Genomic DNA, 20,655 nt, shown 5'->3' with positions numbered 1-20,655 from the left:
GTTAGAAAAAAATTTTAACTTTTGAATAAAACCCCTTTGAATTACTTTTGGCAGTAACTTTTTTTTAATGAAACTTTTATTCTAAATATAGCAACATAAAGAATTTGTGGTAACAGAATAAAGATAGAGTGACCATAAACTTCATCATCCAAACATAGGCACTTTTAGAGTGAAAATGGATATTATTAATACTTTTTTCTGGGATAAGAATATAAACTGGGACCATTCTGAGCTATATCCTCACCTAGACCAAAAAATTAGCAGAAATATGAAAACAATTATGAAAAATACTCTTAGCTTTTCCATTTCAAAAAATAGGGTAAACTTAAACACATTTATAAAGAGCAAATGAACTAAGAGATAGGAGGAAAGAAAAGGAAATCTGTAGTATATACTTTCCCAGTTAAAAATATAGTCATCCTTGGTGTTAATAATATATTATTTATAAAACTTTAGAAAAATTTAGCATAAGAAAACTGAGACTCCCGGAGGTCACATGATTTTCTGGGATTGTAGAGTTAAAAGTTGGAACAAAGAGTTGAGCATATTAGAGGTTTTTTGCATCCTTTCAGCTCTTCATTAGAACACTCACCTTCTCTGAGATGTTAATAGGAGTTTTTAAAAAGTAAAGATTCAGCAGTTAAGTTTTGGAAATTCTGTATTCAACGTAGGTACATAAGTTCTTAAAGCCAGACTTTTCAGTCTTTAATATGTTAATGTGTATTGTCAATCTCCCAGGGTGGTGGATCCAAATTTATGGGCCTCTCTCTCTATTAAACATCCTGATATCTTGAAGATGCACTGTTGTTATGTGGAAGAGTATGGGACACACACAGCTTTAGATTCTTTCGTTAATCACATCACTGCTCTCAACAAAGTCTCAGAATGATTTTATAACTTGACCTGGTAAAATTTGAGCTCCCAAAAAGTAGTGCTTAGATAGTCTGGCTCTCCCACAAAAGGGAAAAAGACAAAGTGTTGAAAAATAAGATTAAAAGAAAAAAAAAGAGACAGTACTAAGGATTAGTCCAAAAGACCCAATATCCAAATAATAGAGGTTTTAGGAAAAGTAGAGAAAATTTAGAGGAGGAAATTATCAAAGAAGTAAAATGAATGTAGCTTGATGGAGTTCATGTCCACCAGGGGCAAGACATTGCAGGCAGTTTTTATAAATTGGAAGTACTTTCAATCTTGGGGATAGTAATAAACCAACTAAAAAATTAATAGGATAAATGAAAAATTATATTTTATATCCAAGCCATATCATTATTATTAAGTTTTGTTTGTTATTCATTGATGATTCCTTGCTTGAGAACATTTACTAAGTGTTTATTAGGTACAAAACACTGTATTGTATGACATGCCTCTTTTCTACAAGTTGCTTGCAGTCTCGCTAGTGAACTAGCTCATATACCTAAAATGATTGTTGGCATTGCAAGAGCCAGCATGAAAAGAGCCAATTCAGTAATGACAAATAAGAGCTGATTTATAGGAGAAGATTACTATTAACGTTGGTGGTCTGGGAAAGCTTCTTTAGGGTGTTGGGTGGGCCTTTGAAGGAAGGAGATTATTTACTCAGCATGGAATTGTGAATAATATGTACCGTGTGCCTTAAAAAGGTGTGTGTGTGTAATTTGCTTAAGTGCATAAAATATGTCTGGACAAATATGATAAGCTGCCTCTGGAGGAGGGAATCAGGTGGCCGGGGTCGGAATTGGGGGAGTCTCTTCACTTTATATCCTTTTTTGTATCTTTTTGAAGTTTGAACTATGTGAATGTATTAACTAGTCAAAAAAAATGAATGACTAAAATTTAAATAATTATTTTCAATTAAAAATTTTAATCATGTTCTGCAGATGGATGGTGGTGATGGTATACTGTGAATGTACTTAAAGCCATAGAACTATACACTTTAAGATGGTTAACATGATAAATTTTATCCTATGAATATTTAACCACAATAAAAATTAAAAAAAAAATTAACCATAAAAGTAAGGCTATTTGTGATCCTACCGGCAAAGAAGACAAAACACACATACACATGTGCATGCAAACTCCAACCTTTTCAGAGTTGGGTAATCAAATAGTAAAAAATCTCCTTCCTAAGAAGCAGAAGTAACAGTTTGGTACCCATTACCTAGGTTTAATAATTATCAACATTTTGGAATCTGTATGTGACCACTCCTCAACTTTTTTCCTGAAATATTTTAAAGGAAATTGCAGACATCGTGTAGTCTCACCCAGAAATACCTCAAGATACATCTCTAATTTTTAATGTAATCACACTAAAAAATTAATAATTCTTTAATATAAAAGTGTCTACCCTATATTGAAATTTTCTCAGTTGTTCTTCAGTATTCAGACATGTATTATTTTGACTTTTATGTCTCCCAAGATTTAAAAAAAAACTTTTTACTTTGAAGTAATCTTAGGTTTATAGAAAAGATGTGAAAGTAGTAGATAATACTCTTCAGCCAGTTCCTTTAATATTACCATGTTGCATAATTATAAGTGCAGTTATCAAAACCAAGAAATTAACCTTGGTGTAATACTATTAACTAAACTACAGTCTTTATTCAGGTTTCATCAGTTTTTGTGTTTTGTTTTTTGTTTTGTGGTACGCGGGCCTCTCACTGTTGTGGCCTCTCCCGTCGCAGAGCACGGGCTCCAGACGCGCAGGCTCAGCGGCCATGGCTCACGGGCCCAGCTGCTCTGCGGCATGTGGGCTCTTCCCGGACCGGGGCACGAACCCATGTGCCTTGCATCGGCAGGCGGACTCTCAGCCACTGCGCCACCAGGGAAGCCCTCATCAGTATTTCTGCTAATTAATTTCTGTTCCTGGATCCAATCCAAGATCCCAAATCACATTTAATGGTTGTGTCATTAGTCTCTTTCAGTCTGTGATGGTTTCTTAGTGTTTTCTTCTCTTTCTTAACTTTCGATATTTTTGTGGAGTACTGATCAGGTATTTTGTAGAACGTTCCTCAGTTTGGGTTTGTCTGATGTTTTGTCATGATTAGATTGAGATTATGCATTTTTAGCAAGAGTACCTCAAGTTATATGCCCTTCTCAGTGTATCATAACAGTGCTCCATAATATTGATACATCTTATATTTGGTGATGTTAATTTTGATCACTTGGGTAAGGTACTGTTCACCAGACTTCTGCACTGTAAAGTTGCTGTTTTTTTCCTTTGTTATTAATAAATATCTTGGGGGAGATATTTTGAGACTAGGCACATATTCTGTTTATCTTCAAATTTTTCCCACCAATTTAGCATTCACTCATGGATCTTGCCTTCAGTACTTACTTCATCATAAACACTCTTGTGTTCCAATGATGTGATTTTTCTGTTGTTATTATTCTTTTCCACATTGGAGTTATTCTTTTGTAAGGAAGGGCCGTCCCTTGCCCCACATTTATTTATTCAGTTACTTGCTTGTATCTGTGTGGGCCCTGGAGTACTCTGGGTTATAATCTAGTGCTATATAATTCATATTGTTGCTCAAACTGTTCTACCTTTGGCTATTGGCCATTCTTTCAGGTTGGCTCCTATGCCCTTTTGATATGTCTCCACGCATTTCTGAGGACTACTTTACTACTCCAGGCTCATCTTTTATTTTCTCTGCCCCAGTTCTGGAAAGATAACCTCTCCAAGGAGCTCTGGTTCTGCTCTTACAGTACTTCCTACCACTTTCTTTGGAAAAAAGTGGTTCATTTGACTCTGTTACCATATTACACATTCTGGATTTGGATAATTGTGCACCTTGTGGTATCATTTGACTTCTATCCCTATGGTTCTCAAATTTTGCTGCATATTAGAATCAACTGGGGAGCCTTTAAGACTCCAAATACCCAGATTTCATTCATACCAATTAAATTAGAATCTCTGAGGGTGGAACCCAAACAGCAGTAGTTTTTAAAGCTCCCCAGGTGTTTCCAGTGTGCAAATTTGAGAACTGCTGTGCATCCAGCTCCTCCCCTTTGCCTGTAATGGTGATAAGGTGTAAACCAGAGGCGTGAATACATTCAGGTTTGGGTTGGGTTTTTTTTCTATTACATCTTATAACTATTGAATAGTGAGTTCAGCTCTGTTCTTGGCTATAGCACCACTCCTTCCATTGGGTACCATTGCCTCTGTAATCATGCTCTCTCAGTTTCTTACACTGACATCTCTTGCATGTTCCCGAAATCAGCGTGTGATTCTCTTCTCACTGCTCTGTGATAGTATCCGTGGATGTGCTTTTTTTTTTTTTTTATTAACTGGCTTCAAAGAGATTTTTGCTTAGTATATATTTCAGTTTATTGCCTATTTCATTAATGGCATGGGATCTGCCTGGACAGGCCTCTTTGTATTATCCCATACTTCATCTACCACATCCCCTCAGTTTGCTACACTCTGTTGATCCTTCTTTTATGTCTCTTTCAAGATTTAAAACTTGAATTAACTCTACCTTTGAGGGAGTTAGCATGGTCTTTAGAGTAGTATCAATTGGAATGTGAATTCTGGCTCAATCATTTAAGTCTGTCAGCCCCTAGGTAAGTTCCTAAAGCCTATTGAATCTTATTTACCCAGTGTGTAAAATTGGAAAAATAATCACCACCTCACTCAATGGTTGGGGGTTGAATGCCATTACTGGCTCTACCTCTGCTTATCCTGGTGAGTAGCATCACCATCTATCCAGTTGCCCCATTCTGAAACCTGGGTACCATCCTAGGTCCCCTTATCCTACCTGTATCTAGTCAGTCACTGAGTCCTATCAGTTATTATCCCTAAATATCATTCAGTGATATTTATGTTTAAATAACTTTCAAGCCCTCATCTTTTGCCTATACAATTGTAATGACCTCCTAACTCTCCCAGCTGACCAAGTGATCTTTCTAAAGCCCATTCAGTTTTTTCTTTCTTGTGCTTAAAAACCTTATGAAGTCCATACTCCATTGCTTGACAATTCTCTTCAACATCCTACTCTACTCATCTTCTTTTTTTAAAATTTAATTTTTTAAATTGAAATATAGTTGATTTACAGTATTGCATCAGTTTCAGGGGGAGGTGCAGCTAAGTTATTCAGATATATATGTATCTTTTTTTTTTTTTTTTTTTTTTTGCGGTACGCGGGCCTCTCACTGTTGTGGCCTCTCCCTTTGCGGAGCACAGGCTCCGGACGCACAGGCTCAGCGGACATGGCTCACGGGCCCAGCCGCTCCGCGGCACATGGGATCTTCCCAGACCGGGGCACGAACCCGTGTCCCCTGCATCGGCAGACGGACTCTCAACCACTGCGCCACCAGGGAAGCCCTATATGTATCTTTTATAGATTCTTTTCCATTATAGGTTGTTACAAGATATTGAATATAGTTCCATGTGCTGTACTGTAAATCCTTATTATCTATTTTATATATATGGTGGTATCTTTTAATCCCATACTCTTAATTTATCCCTACCCCTAGCCCTCTTTCCCTTTTGAAAACCGTAAGTCTGTTTTCTGTGTCTGTGAGTTTGTTTTCTGTTTTGTAAATAAGTTCATTTGTGTTATTTTTTTTAGATTCCACATATAAGTGGTATATAATATTTGTCTTTCTCTGTCTGACTTACTTCACTTAGTATGATAATCTCTTGGTCCACCCATGTTGCTAAAAATGACAATATTTTATTCTTTTTATGGCTGAGTAATACTCCATTGTGTTTGTGTGTGTGTGTGTGTGTGTGTGTGTCTGTGTGTATCTGTGTGTATCTGTATCTTCTTTATCCATTCATCTGTTGATGGACACTTAGGTTGCTTCCATGTCTTGACTATTGTAGTGCTGCTGTGAACGTTGGGGTGCATGTATCTTTTTGAATTAAGAGTGTTTGTCTCCTGGATATATGCCTGGGAGTGGGATTGCTGGATCATATGGTAACTAGTTTTTAAGGGAACCTCCACACTGTACTCCGTAGTGGCTGCACCAATTTGCATTCCCACCAACAGTGTAGCAGGGTTCCTTTTCCTCCACACCTTCTCCAGCATTTATTATTTGTAGACTTTTTGATGATAGCCCTTCTGACTCATGTGAGGTGATACCTCATTGTAGTTTTGACTTACATTTCTCTGATGATTAACAATGTTATTGGCCATCTGCATTTCCTTTTTGGAAAAATGTTCGGTTCTGTTCATTTTTTAATCGGGTTTTTTTTTTATGTTGAGTTGTATGAGCTGTTTATAAATGTTGGATATTGATTCCTTATCAGTCATATCATCTGCAAATATTTTCTGCCATTCCGTACATTGTCTTTTTGTTTTGTGGATGGTTTACTTTGCTTTGTAAAAGCTTTTATATTTGATTAGGTCCCATTTGTTTATTTTTCCTTCCTTTTCCACCTTAAGGAAGTTTTCAGCTGTTATGTCTTCAAATATGTTCTCAGGCCCTTTCTCTTTCTTTTCTCCTTTTGGGGGCCCCTATAATGTGAATTATTAGTGATTTTTGATGTCCCAGAGGTTTCTTAAACTATCCTCATTTCTTTTCATTCTTTTTTCTTTTTTCTGTTCAGTGGCAGTGATTTCTGCTACTGTCTTCCAGCCCACTGATCCATTCCTCTGTATCATTTAGTCTGTTGTTGATTCCTTCTAGTATATTTTTCATTTCAGTTATTATATTCTTCATCTCTGGTTGTTCACTATATTTTCTAACTCTGTTAAAAACTTCTAGCTTCTCACCCTGTGCATCCATTCTTCTCCCAAATTCTTCGATCATCTTGCAATCATTACTCTTTCTTGGGTAGATTGCCTATATCTGCTTCACGTAGTTTTTCTTCTGGAGTTTTATCTTGTTCCTTCATCTGGAAAATGTTCCTCTGCCATCTCATTTTGTCTAAGTTGCTCTTTGTATTTTTATGTATGTGGTAGGTTAGTTTTGTTTCTCGACTTTGGAGAAGTGGCCTCTGTAGGATCTACTAAACTTTTTTTAATCATCTCATCTCCTGTCACTCTTCTTTAGCAGCCTGTACTCTAGCTAGACTTTCATAGCTGTGCATCTTTGCATATCCTCTTCCTCCTTACTCTGTTTGGCAAACCTGAGTCATGTTTTAAGGGCCAGTTCAAGTCTTCCCTCTTCTGTGATGCCTTTTCACATTTCCCCAAATTCACCATTTGTCTCTCTCTGTACTACTCCTATGTACTTATTTTCTATTAAAGCATTTATTTGACTACTTGGTTTCACTAAGAAGTTTGTAAATTCAACATCTCTTACTCATTTTTATATTCTCAGAGCCTGTCACAGTGCCTGGCATATAGTAAATGCCTTTATAGCTGATAAATGAGTTCAACATGTGCAAGTTCCTAGAGCAGTGACTGGCAGAAAATGAATGTCAGAAGATGCTTAGTCATTACTCGTCACATTTGTGAAGATCTGTAACACATTGCATTTCCCAGTTTAAGTTAATTTCCCTTACTGGAATAAAGTATAAATCCTTAGTGAACCATTCAAAACCCTTTATAACATTCTCCCATTTATCTTTCTAGGTTCATCTTTTGTCTTTTCTCTTTTTGAAAATTATGTTCCCAACCTAACAAGTTTCTGCCATGTATCTCTGGTTGATACTCACCTTTCCTTCTGTTGAGAATCACCCTACTAGTGAAGACACTGTTACTGATGGAAGTGTGTCTCTCTACGTGGAAATAGAACCACTGCTGTACAAACCCTGTTTTCTAATTTGTTTGGACTGATTGTGGTAACTGCCTTGAACTTTCAAGACAAAATTGAATTTCCCTCTTTTCTGTAACACTTATTTTTCATAATGTACTGTAACACTTACCACATATTATTTTAGTTGTATATATTTGTTACTTACTAGCATATGAGACCTTTGAGAGCAAATATTATGTCTTATTTGTCTTTGATGCTCCAGCACCCAGACTTTGCAGTGTTTCTTGATTTTAATGAGCAGAATGATATGAGTTACTCTCAAGAGGTCAGTGTTGTCTAGGATATTTTGAATAGGCATTTGAGAAATGCGGAAGCTACTACTGGCAAGAGAAACAGTTAACAATAATAGCAGCCAGCTGCTCACACTTGTTGAGCACTTCTTATATCCAGGCACTTCACATGTAGTATTAACACGTTTGTCACAACAACTTCATGAAGTAGATGTAGTAATTTTCCATCTTTAACAGATGTAACTGAGGCACAGAAAGGTTAGGTAATTTGCCCAGGGTCATACAGTTTGGGACTATGGAACTCAGGCTGATCACTACTGTGCTTTACTGCCTTCCAGTGAACATAGAGAATTGGAAGCAGTAAGAAGCAAGTTGGAACAAGATGGAGGGCTATATGTACTCTCAAGACAGGACTAATCTCTAATGATCTTCTCTCTGACGCAGTCCAGGATTTATGATAATGGCTAAGGAGAAGATTTCTTAAACTGTAAAGTGAATACATGTCACTTTGGGAATCTTACTAAAATTCAGATTCTAATTCTGTAGTTTTGGAGTGGAGCCTGAGATTCTGCGTTTCTAACTAAGAAGCTCCCAAGCAGTTACAATGCTGCTTCATTGTGGACTCCATTTTGAGTGGCAAGTGTTTAGGAGGTTCCATCCCCAGAGATATTTCACATGGGACTCTGTTAGGTTCTCATCTAGAAATTTTAAGAGATTCTGTTTCCTTATTCGGGTACATAGTTATGAAGTTGCTGTGGTATAGAGGTTCTGAGGCTCTAGACACCAGTTCTCTAGCCTAGTTCTTTATTAGAATCACCTGAGGAGTTGTAAAAACTACTAATGCTCAGACTGTGCTTCAGAAGCAATAAGAATATCTGATGAGTGGGCCTGTGTATTCAAACAAAATTTGCAAGTGATTAGAATGCTCGGCCAAGGCTTCAGAACCACTGTAAGTAAACAATTAATTTATTAAACGCTTTTAGAACCATGCTCCTTTTCCTGTAACCAAGTCTGTTGTCTGTTGAAATAAAAATTGTATTGCGAAAGTCCCCATGAATTGAAAATACTTTAAAATTGCCATAAAGACAAGACTAAATGTTAAGCAAATGAGGGCTTTCATAACTACAGTTTTAATTAAGCCTTGTGCTATTGGTAAGGTAGTGTTCATTTTTTAAGGACTAAGAGTAAAAATACCAATAATGCTTTTTTCTGTTGAGAATGTTTCTGTGAATTCTAGTTGTGTTTTCTTAATCCAATTTTTTTCTCTTTCCAACAGGGATTTTTTGCCAGGTGGTAGGAGAGATTATACAGTCCAAGTTCAGTTGAGGTGAGTTTGAAATTTTCTTGTTACTTTAATTTTATACTTGTAACTATATGTATATAGTCCTGAATTTGTAAATACATAAGCATGTTTGAGTACACTATTTAAGAGTATTTCTTTTTTTTCTTTAATGCAGACTTTGCCTGGCAGAGACGAGTTGCCCTCAAGAAGATAACTATCCCAATAGTCTCTGTATAAAAGTAAATGGGAAGCTGTTTCCTTTGCCTGTAAGTTGCTTTTTATTCACAGGCTTTTGTATGTAAGTTTATTATAAATACTAACAAGGCCTAGAAATAGTGATCACTTAGTACCAATGAACAGTCCCAGCATTAAATACTATTTTCCACTAGAGAGATTCATGGCTCCTTGGGGAAGTGGCTGATTCCAGGTTTGGGGGAGATGGAAAAGATGAGCTTGAAGCATCTTGTGCCCGGTAGCGAGGAAGCTGTGAAAGACTCTTCAGATCATATCAAATGGCATAGTAGCAGGGCAGGACCTGCATGTGTAGGGCAGCTTGTAGTGGATGTCTGAATGAGCTGGGCCTCAGCCATGGATGAGATGATGAAAGTTAGAGGCTGCTGAGAGCGACTGGACATGGAGATTAAGGATTCTGAGCTTGAGCCTTGATGGTGCACACTTGGGGGATGGATGCAGTGATATTTGATTGACAACCTATTGTTTAAGCAGTGAAGTAGTATATGGGCTTCAGCACCTGGGAGATACACACACACACTCTCTCTCTCAGTGTGTATAGCCTGCTTCTGACCTGTTAGATAGCTCCAGACTCTTCAAATCCTGTTAGTCAAATCTTAATATAACAATTAATTGTTGAACAGGACTATGTATCTGTCTCCACTGAGGTTTGGGCTAAGTTACTAATTTGGTACAGCTGTGTGGAAGTACAGCCTTAATCACAATAGTAGTAGAGCATGGCCTGTTTTTCAAGCCCTACAGAGTGGATATGTATCTTAACTGAAGAAGTGTTGTGAGAACAGTGATTCCACCATTATGTTAAGCTGCCATTTCAGTAAAGCAGATACCATGTGACTGTTGAGATAGAGATGGGGCAGCTGTTTAGCATCCCTGCTGGGCACAAGACTTGTCTCTGGAATAAGTATATGCGCAACAGCTGTGAGCAGGCTGTACCAGGGCCAAGTGGTTGTAGTTGAAGCCCAAAGTGAAGATGGTCAATGGCCAAGGCTGACCCTGCCAGTCAAAGATGTGACTTCTTGGTTGTCACGAGTCTCATTTCTCTCATGCGTAGCCTGTGGGTTTAGAGACCTGAGAAATAACGTGTTTCATGCATTTTATAGGGCTTGAGCAATACTGCACGACTGCCTACTCTTTCTGAAAGATGTCTGTGAGGCTGAAATCATGAAAGAGAGTTTTCTGGGGATGAAAGGGGAAATTTCAGAGGCTGAGCAGTTATGGTGGGGAGGAATGCTTACATGGCCTTGTGCATGTTCAAACCCCAGTGGGACATTTTGTCTCTTGGGTTTCTGGCCATAAGCAACAACAGATCTCAGGAGCTGTCTTTTATCTGGATGGATCATATAACGATCTAAACCAAGGGAAGAAGCAGCCTTACTTGGAGCTGAAGGATGCCACTGGGTGGCCAGATGTGTAGCAAAGGGAACCTGGGGTTTTGGAATGATAGCACATTTTCCATTGCTTTTCATATCCAATTTTCTTTGTCGATGATGGGCTAAGATTTCTTTTGACCTTTGACTTTTATTGCTATTTAACTCTCTCATTCTCCTTAGAAATATCTAATTATGATGATCTTCTTGCTGTCTATAGACCCACCTTGAAGATCTATCCAGTATTATATGTGCCAGTGCTGGGGGGTCGTGTCTGAAATGTGTGAGGCTCTACCTAAACTCTGGCATTGCTTCAGAAAATATGACAGTGACAGATGTGTATACACACGTTCCACACAATCTTCTAGGTGGACCAGTATTTTTGCTATAATATTTTCATCTGTGAGATCTGCAGCACCACTATGGATAGCTCTGAATTTGTCATTCTTCCAGGACTTTTGAGAGAGAAGAAATTAGGCAGTTGAGCACTTCCTCTGGGACATTGTTACTCAGTCACTGCTGCTTTCTTACCAAAAGCACTACCTAACCGTTGAGTACTTATACTAGGCTGTTTGTGAACACATCAGCTACTACGTGAAACACCCTTTGTCTGATGAGTCTTGCACTCACCTCTGGAGCCAGAGTCCTGCAGTGGCTCCAGGAGCACTTGTGAGGGAGGTGAAGAAAGGTGAGCATTAGGACAAAGGATTTCAAAACAGATTTCACAAACAGAAGGCAATGGGGTGATGATGGGGGCAAGGGTGAGCTTGCCTGACCCTAATAGGACCATCCCAAAGACCAGATGCCAGTCTTTCCCAGGTTTTTCATCTTCAGCCCTGTGAACTCCTGTGGAACAGTTGACATAAATTTACATGCAACTGATGAAAAACTGCTGAGACCTCCCCTTGATCCACAATTGCTGTTGTTTGGGATAATGTAATATGGAGCCTTTACTAGCATGAAGCAGATTTATGAGAATCATGTGAGTGTACTGCTGCCTGAGAAGAAGAAGTGTGCTCTTCACCACCAGGGAGATCTTCAGGGACTTTGTTCCAATTGTAAGAAGCATCAACAGGCCACAAAGAAATTCGACATGTGGTCCTTGCCCATGATCCTGGTTTATCATAAAACAGATCCTGGAGGAGTAAGTCATGGGATTTCCCATTAGAGCTCTGAATAAATTCGAATTTGTGTCTGGGAACAAGTGTCTACGTGTATGACCTTATTGTAGTATGCAGTCATTATGGATCCATGATGAACAAAGAGTAAACTGAATGGGAAATGGTGTTACCTTGATAATAGCAATGTGTCCCTGGATTCTTAAGGGTCAAATAGTGATGAAAGCAGTTTATGTGCTGTTTTACCCACATCAAGATGCTGAGTTTTATAAGACATCTTTATCCCTTGATTTTTCCAGTCCCTTGATACAGAGATGACAGTAAGCAGTTCATAGCAGGACTTGTAGAACGATAAGTGCAGAGTGGACAGACACAAGTGAAACTGCCTCTGATAATCTTCCCCACACCTCCACCTTTTACTCAAGCACTGCAAGCATACACACTGACAGCCAAATGAGAAAATTACATGCTTTTAAGGGTAGAAGAGAGAAAAATTCTTTGCTTGGAGAGTTATTTTGAGAGGCTGAATTATTTTTCCTTTTAAACAGATTTTGAGAAATTTATGTAAACCTGTGGAGCTGTAAGATTGGGGTGTGGAGGTGGGTTGACATGGGGTAGTATTTCTTGGAAAGATTCCAAAGAGTGGAGAGACTGTGTGCTTACAGTTCAGCTGAAAAAGATCTCCTAAGTATTTCCTCTCGGTGTAGCAGGAGACTTATTAGTACTAGTGCCATTATCTCAGTGTATTCTCTGAGTTTGTGGATTTCTTTTTGCTGATATATTATTTTTTTCCTGCATATATTAGTTACACCGACCGTCTGCCTCACAGTAAATCTGGCCTGAAGTAAAGTCAATATATTCTTCTTTTGAAACACGCACACACACCAATTTGAAGAGATTCCCTTGGCCTAAGATGGGATAATATTGGCATCTAAAAAAATAATACTTAAGTGGACTCAAAATTATCAAATATATAAATGAGTTTATAATTATGCTAAAATAAACCTTTGGAGGTTACATCAACTCACTATAAAAACTGGTTAAGGGAGAGAATCATTGATTTCAGAGTAACAAATGTTTCTGTGATCAAGTTCTTTATGGAAAGATTTCAATGAATATAAGCAAAAGGAAGAATGGATTTAAAAACTTTTTTTGTAATCCGTAATCATATAATGGATCTTGGTAACCATCGTCAATGGATACTAAAACCATTAGGTCAAAGCTGGATGCGGAACTTTATAGTGGAAGGATCAGGCCTACATCAGGTGAACTGATCAACCTTTTACATCACTGAAAATGGGGCAAACAGACATTCTGTGCCTCATGATGTGGTACAATAGGAAGAACATAACATTCCTTATGTAGTTTTTGTGCCTGAAAATTTGAACCTGAGTTTGGTCAAGCCTGTACAACTAATTACCAGCTTAAAACATGGGAGTATCATACGTTCATACTGTGAGGAAGCAGTCTGTCTAATACAGAAGAAGAGGTCATTCTTCAGGTCAGAAGCCCTGGGGTCTCCAACGACAGCATTGGAAAAGGAGTAGACTTGGAGGCAGGGGGTGGGAGAGAATAAAAAGTATTCTTTAATATAGAATAAAGGAGACTTCAGAAACAACTGAGCACACTGTGAGGGTCAAGTTTGGATTCCGATTCAAACTGTAAAACGACATCATATATACCAAACTATGTATGGATAAAGTAATGTGTCTGGGATACCTTATATAATAATCTGAGATGGGGGTAAAGACTGCTTATAAGTAAATTATTGAATTGGATGATAGGTATATGGGAATTTGTTATACTTTTTTCCCTATTTTTCTATAGGTTTGAAAGTTTCAGTAATAAAAAGATAAAAGACATCTCTGAGGCGGTTGAGAAATTGGAATATAAAGTAGATATTAGATAATTTTTTTAAGTTATGGTTAAATTAAGATCGTGATACTGTTTTGTGTTTTTTTAAGGTCTTTTAAAGATGCATATAAAAGTATGGGTCAAATGGCATGTCTAGAACTTGCATTTAAATACTTGGGCAAAAATAAATGTGTGTATGTGTGGGGTATGTATTTTGGGAGGGGGGTATGTATTTTGGGGTGGGCTCGGGTTGGGCCAGAGGCAAATGAAACAAGTTTGGCAACATGTTGGTTATTGAAGTGGTTTGGTGGGTACTTTACTGTTCTTTCTACTCTTGTGTATGTTTGAAAATTTTTATAATACAAAGTAAAATAGTAAATATGTTGGTAGTATTAAAGTAGTAATGGTAATTAGAAAATTGGGGGGAAAATGTTAAAGGAGCAACACTGTCATCTTTTGTCAGAATTACAAGTAGATGAGATGTTGTCAGAGCATGGAACAGAAAAGATTCTTTAGGTATATCTTTTATTGAAGTGTTAGGTTGAGACTGATGAAAAAATCTTTCAGTGGCTCTCCAGCAGCCTTTATTTAGAACGCTTTAGATTTACTCCAAAGGTCTCCTGTCAGATGAACTTAATTTTATTTTTGCTTTAGATATGGAAAATTGTTAGAAATATGTGAAGGCTCAGCTTTTACGGTTGACCCTTGAACAACATGGGTTTGAACTGCTCGGGTCCAAATATTGCGTTATTTTCAGTAGTGAGTACTAAAGTATTGTATGTGCCTCAGGTACAGAGGAACTGAATATTCGGAGGGCTGACTGTAAGTTATACTTGGATTTTCAACTGTGTGGTGGGTGAGTGCCCGAGCCCCCGAGTTGTTTAAGGGTCAACTGTATATCCTGTTCTCAATAATCAGGTAACTGATGGTTGACTGGAGGTGATACTGTTGGTCAGAGGGAGAATATAAGTACACAGATAACTCAGAATTACCAATGAAATTAAACTACTCATGTGGGGGTAGAGAATAGATTTAAAATGTTTCGGTGAATAATACTAGTACCATATTTGGTTTTGCATTTACTAACACCTCATTCTTATATGCTCGTTTATTCTCTTCCCTTCTGTTGCTCTCTTCTGTTAAATTAACTAACAACGTTGTTGCTGGGTTTCTCAAATTCCAATTTACAGAGTTTACTGTCTAACTAGTTCATGAGTTTTTATCATTTTGGCACACTCTGTGCCATTATTTTTATTTGGTTAACATACTAGTGGACATACCAGAAGACAGACTAGTCTTTCAGGCCCCAAACAGGCCAAACAAAGGTTTCATTCACAATTACCCAGATATTGGTGTTGATATTTCTTGTGTGTGTTGCTCATTGAACCAATTTCCTAGTCTTTATAAGAGGACTTTCTTATGAGTTTGCTTCTTTGTTTTATTTCACTTGAACAACTTTAGATGGGCATAATCCTCCTTTACACACGCACACACACAATTTGCCTTTTCCATAGTGTAACGAAAGTTATTTACGTTCTTCTCTTTGTCTTCTATTCCTCTGCTTAGACAGTTCTCAATGATTTTCAAAGTCTTGTTGCACATTGTAGATTACACGTTATCATGGGAATTCACACTTAATAATTACTATCCGGGCTTCCCTGGTGGCGCAGTGGTTGAGAGTCTGCCTGCCGATTCAGGGGACATGGGTTCGTGCCCCGGTCTGGGAAGATCCCATGTGCCGCGGAGCGACTGGGCCCGTGAGCCATGGCTGCTGAGCCTGCGCGTCCAGAGCCTGTGCTCCGCAACAGGAGAGGCCACAACAGTGAGAGGCCCGCGTACCGCAAAAAAAAAAAAAAAAAAAATTACTATCCTACCTCCTACAAGGCAGCGAAAGGTGTTCCCTAGTGTGAAAGACTGTTTTCCTGGGCTCTGCCGTGTGATGCCACCAAAACTGTATCTCATTGTTACCAAGGTGCATATTTTTGACATCTTTAAAATCTAGAGGTGTCTTAACAGTTTCTGATGATCAGGTGGCAGCTGTAATATATTGTTGTTGCCTGCACTTGTACAACCCTGATGTTATTATTCCCATGGCATGACTGGTTAACTGCCCTTTATCGGTTTTTCAGTCAACAAATGACTTGGGAACATTTTGAGGAAGGTTCGTGAATCCTGGCTGTTATTTGAAATTTTTGTTCTCTTAATATCCAGGGTGTGTCAGCATTAACACTTGTAGTTAGTCTAAGGGTGTCAGTGACTTGCAAGGAAATCTGAGAGATATTTGTGGAGTAGAATATAATTTTAAGAAGTTTTTTTTTTTTTTTTTTTGCGGTACGCGGGCCTCTCACTGCTGTGGTCTCTCCCGTTGCGGAGCACAGGCTCCGGACGCGCAGGCTCAGTGGCCATGGCTCACGGGCCCAGCCGCTCCGCGGCATGTGGGATCTTCCCGGACCAGGGCACGAACCCGTGTCCCCTGCACCGGCAGGCGGACTCTCAACCACTGCGCCACCAGGGAAGCCCTTAAGAATTATTTTTATCTTGAGCTCTTGGTGGCATATAGGAGAGTATCATGTGGAAAACATGCATTGATGACAGTGAGGAAACGATTCAAGAGATTCTTCTGTATATCCTAAAGGAATATGTTAGCCAGTTCATTTTGCTTATGTTTTCTTGATATGTATGCAGGAAAAAAAAGTACATTAGGTTGTATCATTAACTTACTGTTTTTTCCTTCTCAGTGGTACATAAATTGCATCATTGGCATCTTAGATTCAATGAAATATGGTGTGTGCTTTTCAATATGTAGATGTTTTCGCAGCTAAGAAATTTTAATTTTCTAAAAAATGTATTGGTTTTGAAAATCAGAAACTGAAAAGTCCTGTGGTAATTGAGAATTGGATGTACTGTGAAATCAAAAGTGAGACTGTTTACTATTTAAAACAAATACTTAATTACTAGAAAAAATAGAAAAATATATAAGTAGCGATTTTATTATAGCTGTCAAGCTAATTCAATGCCAATTGAAATATTGGTTATTCTTCTTTGTTAACGTGACCTGGTTTTAAAGATGGCAATCTCTGTTCTACTCGGAGAGAAGACAGTGGAGAGCTTTTTTATCACTCAGAAGATTTTAATAATTCCTTTGAAATTCACTGATTTGCTTTTTTTTTTAATTTCCAGAGTTCGTTTTCCCTCTCTCGCCCCTAGTATTTGAATGAATTAGAGCTCCTAAGATGAATCCGTGTAAAGACGTGCAACTTTATTGTTTAAAAAAAGGAAAAAAATTCATAGTCAATATGGCAAGATCTCAGCATCTTTAATTTTAATGGAACATGGATTTTTTGTTGTATTTTTCTGGATTTGTGAAATATTTTGTAACATTTTTAAAAGGTCATTTTCCTCTTTTGGATTGGTGACTTTAGGGTGAGGACTATGTGATTTCCAGGATAAAATAAAAGTAATTAAGTGTGACTGAAATTAGGCAAGATACTGTACTCGTCTTGGAGAAAATGTTTGCTCCTCTACAGAGAATTTAAAATTATTTTTCTTTCTTGGTTATAGGGCTATGCACCACCACCTAAAAATGGGATTGAGCAGAAGCGCCCTGGACGCCCTTTGAATATTACATCTTTAGTTAGATTATCCTCAGCTGTGCCAAACCAGATTTCCATTTCTTGGGCGTCAGAAATTGGAAAGGTAAAGATTCTTTTCTCTGGGTAGCATGAAAGTGTTCCCACTAGGTGTTGATTTACTTTGTTTTTTTCTTAGGCTACTAGCTCCAGCTCATTCAGTTTTCTGTTTGTAACCCCAAAAAGCAGTAATTTTCAGTTCAGGGTAGAGATGTAGAGATTTTCAAGGTTAAAACTTTAAGGTTTCCTGAGTATCATCTCTTTATTTTCTTAGAAAGGAAGTAAGTATCATTACAGTATTTCTTAAGTTAATGGTTAATCACAATTGTGTTTAAGTAGTATTTTAAGAAACTGGGAATTTGGGGTAATTTTTGAAGAGGAACAAAGAAAGCTTTCTCAGGCTTTGGAGAAGATTAACATTTGGTTAAATGTACTCATGTTGTGATTAGAAATAATCTGTTCCAGCCTTTATATGAATAGCTGATACTTCAAATAACATGTGGGCATCCATATGAAAATATTCACTTAGATTTATATTATTTCCTCTGTATTTTTAGGTTGATGAACCTGGGTTTCTGCTGATGCTTAGTCTCAAAATGCATTTTGTCAATTATGAGATACTGATTAATACAACAAGGGATTTCCATTTTAGAACTGCTTGTTTATATAACTGAAATAATAGAATAGCAAGAGATTTCAGTTAACTTCTGAACATCAGCTTTAATGTTGCTGTTTCATAGAAATAAAGGATAGTATTCCTATTTGTGGATGGAGAAGTTGAGTCATGTTTGTAGCCAGAATCATTTGGTTTTACCACCAAGGTAATTGCAGAGCTGGATATAAAGAATATTTTTGTATTGACTGTACAGACATTAGGATCTCTTTAATGATTGTTCTCTTGAGCTCTCATTTCTGAATTTTTACTCTAACTTTTTTATCATAAGACACTGATCCCTAATATTTTTTATTTGTGTGAACTGAATGTACAGTGGTAAAGCACTGGATAAGGATTTGGGAAATCTTGGTTTAGTCCCAAGTTGGCAAATTGTTTGATTTTGGCCAAATTGATTAATTCCCTGAGGCCTGCTTATTATAAAGAATAAATAAAATCTCGAGAATGGGTGTTATATGCAAATATAAGGGACATTGTTAACTGAGCAAGTATTAATGCTTTAAAGCTTAGTGAGAGGAATTTGAACAGAAGAGTAGTATGTCTTTTTGAAATGATTATGAACTTACAGATTTTTTGAGTAAAAGATTGCAGACATTGAAGGCCTGACAGGTGTGGGGTTTTTTTTGTCGTATAATGGGAATAATATTCTTTCCTTGTAATTATAATGATTAATTGACTTAAATTTGCACACTATAGTGGGTATTCAGATATTTGCAAGGACTGTTACAGGACATTAAAAGTGATATTTAAAGTATTTGGTTTGGCAACTATTAAAAGTATTTTGTTTATTGTAGAATTGATTGAATGAATGAATGTAATGAAATGACAAAGTAGGTTTTTAGCATTTAGGTAAAATTGTATATCATCTCTTCGTAGCTTTATAAATAGCTAATGAAAGTTCCTTTGTGCCAGATCTAAGAGAATTTGGGATTGGATGCTATTATTTTCTGGCCTTGTCTTTTTGATTTTTATAGTTTCTTCATGTGTCTTATATACTGTAGTAGCTTCCCCTTCCCTAGTAAAATGCCCGTTTGGGAACAGGAATTAATTGTCAAATTTTTTTCTCAAAAGAAAGCTGATTTTGGGTTCATACGAGTGATTTGCCTAAGGCCATGTAGCAAGTGTCTGCCAGAATTAGAACTGTGGAACTCTGTATGTGAAGTGTTAATTTAGACCACAGGTGTTTGAACTTTGTTTCTGCAGTGGATCTCATTTTTCAATGAATATATTATGAGCGCCCCATTACATAAAAACAGAAAATTCTAGTTAGAAGTGGGCACGGGAGAGTGCATTTTCATTTATACCATGGTGGCCCCTAAAGCACCAGTTTTGCTAAGTTAGAAACACAGTTTGAAAACCACTGATCTGAGCCATTTTATCTTTCACATAGATGTTTTAAAGTTATAAGTGATTGAGAAATATCTCAATCACTGAGATGATGAAGTGTTCATCTTCCCTAAAGTAGCTGAGTTGATTTTGTTCCCTTCCCAGTCATTGACTGTCCTGTGGAAGTTATTTTGAATGTTATTTTTAGAAACCAGAGCTTCTTAGACAAGTGTTTTATGTAAGTAGACTATTATATCTCATCTTTAATACAGATTATCTTTCTTTGTAGAATTACTCCATGTCTGTATATCTTGTACGACAGCTCACATCAGCCATGTTATTACAGAGATTAAAAATGAAAGGTATTAGAAACCCTGATCATTCCAGAGCACTAAGTAAGTAATGTTTGTAAGACTGAGCATATGAGATGCTTTAAATGGAAATTTAAAAAGCTTCACATATATCTCCATACAGGAACAATTTGGGAACAATTATTAGAAACCTAAAATGAATTGTGAATTAAAAATACTCTAAGAATGGAGCCCTATGAATTGAAAAGCCCTTCTCTCAGAAACCACTCCCAAGAGGATTAATTTTAAATCTCAGCTAATCTGATTTTTCACCTTTTCATAAGTTATTTAGGTAAATGTCAGGTTGATGGCAGTTTTGATGCCTACGTTGACTTGAGATTAGGAATGCAAGTCTTCAAAACCTGCGGTGTGTAGTGTGATGTACATTTAAAAACTTCTAACTAAAAAAGGTCTTTTTGCAAAAGAAATGTTGATATCCATCAACAATAATATTTGCCTTCTGAGATGTTTTATTTTGTACTTTGCTTTCATACTGTATAATAATAGGTAGAGAAAAAAAAGTCTTAACCCAAACTGTAAATAATTCAGTTCAGTAATTGAAGTTAATTGAACAGGACATTTTTTTGGGGAGAAAGAGAATATTTTTCTCCCAGTTCATATCACTGAATGAACCAGAAAGGAGAAGAGGATCTATAGGTTGAAAAGGGAACCAAGTAGGGCTGTTGAAATGGTATTTTGTTTCTTATACTCAAGCCATTTCTCATTTCAGACAGTACAGTATTGATCTTCCTGCCTAGAGCTGAAAGCCATGGAAGCTCTTCCATAGTTTTTTTTTTACCCCACTCAGGTTCCACTGTCTCTCCTTACAGTCCTGTTCTCGCTATTGTGGTGTTGAGAATTAGGCATCTGAAGGTGGTGTATGTCTTCATT

General features: G+C 37.3%; 1 protein-coding gene and 1 pseudogene across 11 annotated transcripts in view; both read left to right on the top strand.

Annotated features, from left to right (window-relative positions):
• Positions 1-20,655, top strand: part of PIAS2 (protein inhibitor of activated STAT 2) — a 92,606-nt gene that overhangs the window by 31,591 nt on the left and 40,360 nt on the right. For all 11 annotated transcript variants that reach the window (XR_009521752.1, XM_060028998.1, XM_060028994.1 and 8 more), the window contains 4 exons: positions 9,190-9,240; positions 9,371-9,461; positions 17,348-17,482; positions 19,704-19,809. Coding sequence is in view for 10 of the 11 variants with exons in the window: in XM_060028998.1 (XP_059884981.1) it covers positions 9,190-9,240; positions 9,371-9,461; positions 17,348-17,482; positions 19,704-19,809 (383 nt within the window). In the remaining variant the exon portion in view is untranslated. The remainder of the gene's footprint in view (positions 1-9,189; positions 9,241-9,370; positions 9,462-17,347; positions 17,483-19,703; positions 19,810-20,655) is intronic.
• Positions 9,898-12,639, top strand: LOC132436629 (ubiquitin carboxyl-terminal hydrolase 4-like; annotated as a pseudogene).

Source organism: Delphinus delphis, chromosome 13 (assembly GCF_949987515.2).
Source record: "Delphinus delphis chromosome 13, mDelDel1.2, whole genome shotgun sequence".
Classification (NCBI taxonomy): domain Eukaryota; kingdom Metazoa; phylum Chordata; class Mammalia; order Artiodactyla; family Delphinidae; genus Delphinus; species Delphinus delphis.
The sequence above is the reverse complement of the archived record's forward strand: the minus strand, read 5'-3'. Positions and strand labels throughout refer to the sequence as shown.